Source organism: Canis lupus, chromosome 4, assembly GCF_048164855.1.
Source record: "Canis lupus baileyi chromosome 4, mCanLup2.hap1, whole genome shotgun sequence".
Taxonomy (NCBI): Eukaryota; Metazoa; Chordata; class Mammalia; order Carnivora; family Canidae; genus Canis; species Canis lupus.
The window spans coordinates 62914990-62919432 of NC_132841.1; the positions used below are offsets into that span (position 1 = coordinate 62914990).

Genomic DNA, 4443 nt, shown 5'->3' on the forward strand with positions numbered 1-4443 from the left:
GAAAGCCTCATTGTGAACATGAGATTTGAGAAAACATCTGAAGATACAGGGAGAGTTAGCCAAAGGGTTCTAGAAAGAAAGAGCATGTCAGGCAGAGTGATCAACTAGAGCAAATTCCTAAGTCAAGAGTGTGTCCAGTGTATTCAAGAAATAGCAAGAAAGTTAATATGGCTGGAATGGAAAACACAAAAGATTGAGTAGTAGGAGATGTGGGCAGAGTGATAACAGAAAGCCATATAAATTAGAGTCTTACAGTCCCCTGTAAAGTGAGCCATTGTAGAGTGTTGAGAAAAAGAGTGATATGATTCTGATTTATGTTTTTTAAAAAGTTATTTTTGTCGGCTGTCCTGAGAATAGACTTTAGAGGTCAGGAGTAGCAGCAGGGACATGTGTTAGGAAGCTGTATCCACCAGCTATTGCTTAGTGAAAACCACCCATTTTTTAGTTTTTAGTGTCTGAAAATAAGAACTATTATTTAATTCACAATTATGTGGATTGGCAAATTAGAACGGGCTGAAGTGGCAGTTCTACTGGTCTTGCTTGCATTTGGCTACAGGTCTGCTGGGTGGCTCTGCCTCAGGGAGCTGCTTAGCTGATGGCTTGGACTAGGGATGACTGGGCCAAGTGATTATTCACATGATGGCTGCAGGGTTTCAAGAGAACAAGCAGTAGTGTGCAAGATCTCTTGAAGCCTACGCTCAAAACTGGCCTGCCATCACTTGCGGGTATATTATATTAGTTGAAGTGTGTTATGAGGTTTATACAAATCAAAGAACCAGAGGAATAAATTCCACATCTTGACAGGAGAAGCTCCAAAAGTAAATTACAATGGGGTATGCTATACCAAGGGGAATAATTGCTGCAATTTTTGCAAGCAGTCTACTATGGAGGCTATTTTGGATGTCCAGGTGAAAGATGATGGTTGCTTAGACTAGAATTGTAGCAGTGGAAATGGTGTGAACTGGTCAAAACCCATGTATGTTTTCAACATTGAGGGAACATGATTTCTTGATGGATGGTAGAGAGAAGAAAAGAGTCAAGGGTGAGTCTGAGGTTTTCAGCTTAAATAACTGGAATGATGAAGTTGCCATAAACAGAAATAGAGGAGATTGTATGTGGGACAGATTTCTGAGAGAAGATCAGGACTTTCATTCTGGCCATATTATTTAAAATGTCTGTTAGACATCTAAGTAGAAATGTGAAATAGACAATTTGATAATAAGAACATTTGACAGATAGGAGGAGGTGTAGCTGCCCTGTGGGTACGGAGTCTGTATGGGGCATTCCTTCCCGGGACCATGAGCTGAAGTGTGGAAGGGGTCCTATGCCGAGCTGAACTGGGATCAAAAGATTCACAGGTGCGGTGAACCCAAATTCCTTGAGTCCTCTGCATGCAGGGCCATGGCTCAGAAGAGCCCCACAATCAATGGCAACAACCTGCCCCATGGAGACCTGGCCTCCGAGGTGAGCAGACGCAGAGTCACCATGGCCACCAGAAAAGAGCGATTTACTAAGAAAAGTGATGAAGCCAGGGCGATATCCTCCACTCTGGATCTGGAGCAAGTCCCTTCTAGTGTGGCCAGCCCTACAGAACCTCCGGCCCCTCCTCCTTCACCAGTAGAAGACTGCAGAATCTAAGTGGGCTTCTATATCATTCTAGCAAAGTTCCCCTGATGTCTTGGGGGGTGTCTTTGACGACAGTCTTGAAACATCTTTCTTCTTTCTTTCCTATTTTTCTTGTCAATCACTGCTGAGTGTTGTTTATCCTCACTAGTTTATATAGAGCCATCTTTGGTCGTTCAAGTCAAGTCTCTGATATGTGTCCACATTTGGTCTTTAATTTGTGTCCTTCTATAGAACGTAGTAAATTATATTGGAATTAAAAAAAAAAGCTTAAAGCTGGAGTGATTCAACATGTAGCTAATATTTAAAACCATGGGACTGACCAGTATCACCTCAGGAATGATTTAAGATAAAAGGAAAGAACAAAGGCTTGAGCCCTAGAACTAATATACTAATACTAATACAATACTGATTCTAATACTAATATGATGCTCCTAATATGATAGGAGTTCAAGAAGAAGAGCAAGAACTGATAATGGAGGCTGAGAAGGAACAGAGAGTGACATGAGGAAAAAACATACTAAAAGAGGGCAGTGTACTGGTGGTCATAGTAGTAACGTAGTAGTAGTAGTAGCAATGGTGGTAGTAGTATAATAATAGCAGCAGCCGGGCAATAGTTGTAGTATAGAAGCAGTAGTACAAGTAATAGTGGTGGTGGTGGTGGTAGTGGTAGTGTGTAGCAGCAGCAGTAGGAGTAACATAGTGTAGTAGTAGTTGTCATAGCCACAGCAGCAACAATGATATGCTCCAAGCACTGTTCCACATACTTCATGTGGATTATTATTGAATCTTCACAATAATCCTTTTCTTTATGAATGAGGAAAATGAGTCACAGAAAGGAAACTAACTTTTCTAGAATCACACAGCCAGTATGTGATGACTCCAGAAGTCACATGTTCAGACATTATGATTCCAGAGCCTTTCCCCTCACCACTCTGCTATACTGACACTCAGGAAGTAGGAGCAGTGGCCTCCTTAGTTCTGGGGTTACAACACATTACATTTTAGGCATCGGATCCAATCATCATTTACTATGAAAGCCATGCTCCTGGTCCTATAACCATTCTTCTAGCATACCTTGCTCTTATTTATTTACTTAATTATCTCCACTTCAACCTAAAACCAGTTTGAAGTAGCTTGTACAAATTATCTAGCATAACTAAAGAATAAGTGATGGGCTTGGGCAGACACTTTGCTTCCATAGATCCTTCTAATACCTGACATAATTCTGGTAGGGAAATGATAAAATTTGCTTCGCAACCAGATTAAGAAGGTAATATGTAAATTTGATAAGCTCTTTCTTAATTGTCCATGTTTTTCATAGCATGAATGGTAAATGTCCTTTATTATTAAGTATCAGCAGCATGTCAAGCTTTTTGTGCCTTATTTAATGAAAATATTATCTTTGAATTATAGACTCATTATAATTGTGAATAACATAAAGAATAATGTTTTTTTCCTATTCAAATTTGGCCTTAGAATCACTTCTATCTATTTCAAGTTTCTCTAAGAATGATACTAACACACTTCCTATTCTTTCTATTAATATACAATGCTTTGACACAGTACAAAAATATGCCTTCAGCCTAAATTATTTTTGCCATAGTGGTCATTTAAATCCACTGTTGGAAGTAATAAAGCAGAGGTGATGGTGGGATATCTAAGTAGAGAAGTCTGTAAGCAGGTAGGCTAGCATCTAAGACCTTGGTTCAGTGTTATCCACCTAAAGCACAGTGTGGTAAACTAAGTGTGATTTTAAACCCATTTGAACACAGGAGAAAGAAAAAACTGATGCAAACTCACATTTCTGTCATCAAACTGCCACATTTGGAAGTGAATACATGTTTAAAATGAGACATGTTCTTAATCTCTCTTGTTGCCTCTAGTTTCTCTGCTCTTAAATTCATTCTTTTCACTACCACCAGATCAGTCATATTAAAGCCTCACTCTGTGTTTCTTTCCTGAAAATCTTTAACAACTATCTATTACCTATAAGACCCATACAATGCTCCCCTAGCTTGGGCAGATGGCTAACTAAGGCATCAGCCATACCCAACACTTTTCTTCTTTGCTATTCCCCTTATAAAGGCTGAAAAGCAGAAACCTTTTTCTCTGCCTCTCTTTCAGCTGTAAGTGGCCACTGCCTCATTTTTGGAAAATGAGACATAAGACTAGTGGGGATCCTGAGAAAGATTGCTTTTCTGATTAAAAGAACATATGTGGTGGTTACTATTCTATCTCTTTGTTTTGTGTCTTCATCATAAGTATAGTGCCTGGAACTTTTGCATCCATCTTGTGACCAAGAGGAGATAGATATAAAGATAAAAAGTCCCTAAAGACGGTAGAGCAGAAGTAGAAAGATCCCGGTCCATGAGAACTATTGAACTGCTGATACAACTCTGAGATTACCTGCTTCTAGATTTCTTGTTAAGAAAATAGTAAACGTCCATATGTTTTTGTCAGGTTTTCTCTTTCATCATTCCTAACTAACACAGCTTGGCATTCAAGCACACTATCTGATTTAAAACTGTCCTTCCATATACACTCACCTTTTTTACGTGTTTCAAAAAATCTCTACTAGTTTCCATTTCCAGAACACTTCCTGGCCTTTCCTGCTTCAATGACTTAGCTCATGTTATTTCTTCCACTTGGAATTCCTTTTTTGCATTCTTCCACCGACACCCTCCTTCCTTTTTTTGTCTTTAGTCTTGCTATATATTCTATCTAGTTTTAGATGTCCAGCTTATGTGTCACCTTCTCCATGAAAGCCTTCCTGATCTTTCTAGAGATGATAGTTCCTTTCTTTAAATTCCCATGGAA

At 39.2% G+C, this 4443-nt stretch overlaps 1 protein-coding gene across 1 annotated transcript; it reads left to right on the forward strand.

Moving 5' to 3' along the window:
* Window positions 1–1401: 1401 nt before the first annotated feature.
* MYOCOS (myocilin opposite strand) lies at window positions 1402–1638 on the forward strand. The gene has a single exon (XM_072822835.1). It carries the CDS (start codon window positions 1402–1404, stop codon window positions 1636–1638), a length of 237 nt encoding a protein of 78 aa, XP_072678936.1.
* The last annotated feature ends 2805 nt before the right edge of the window (window positions 1639–4443 follow it).

Bases quoted from the DNA above. Each gene is read 5' to 3' on its own strand.
- MYOCOS (XM_072822835.1), top strand. From the start codon at position 1,402: ATGGCTCAGAAGAGCCCCACAATCAATGGCAACAACCTGCCCCATGGA.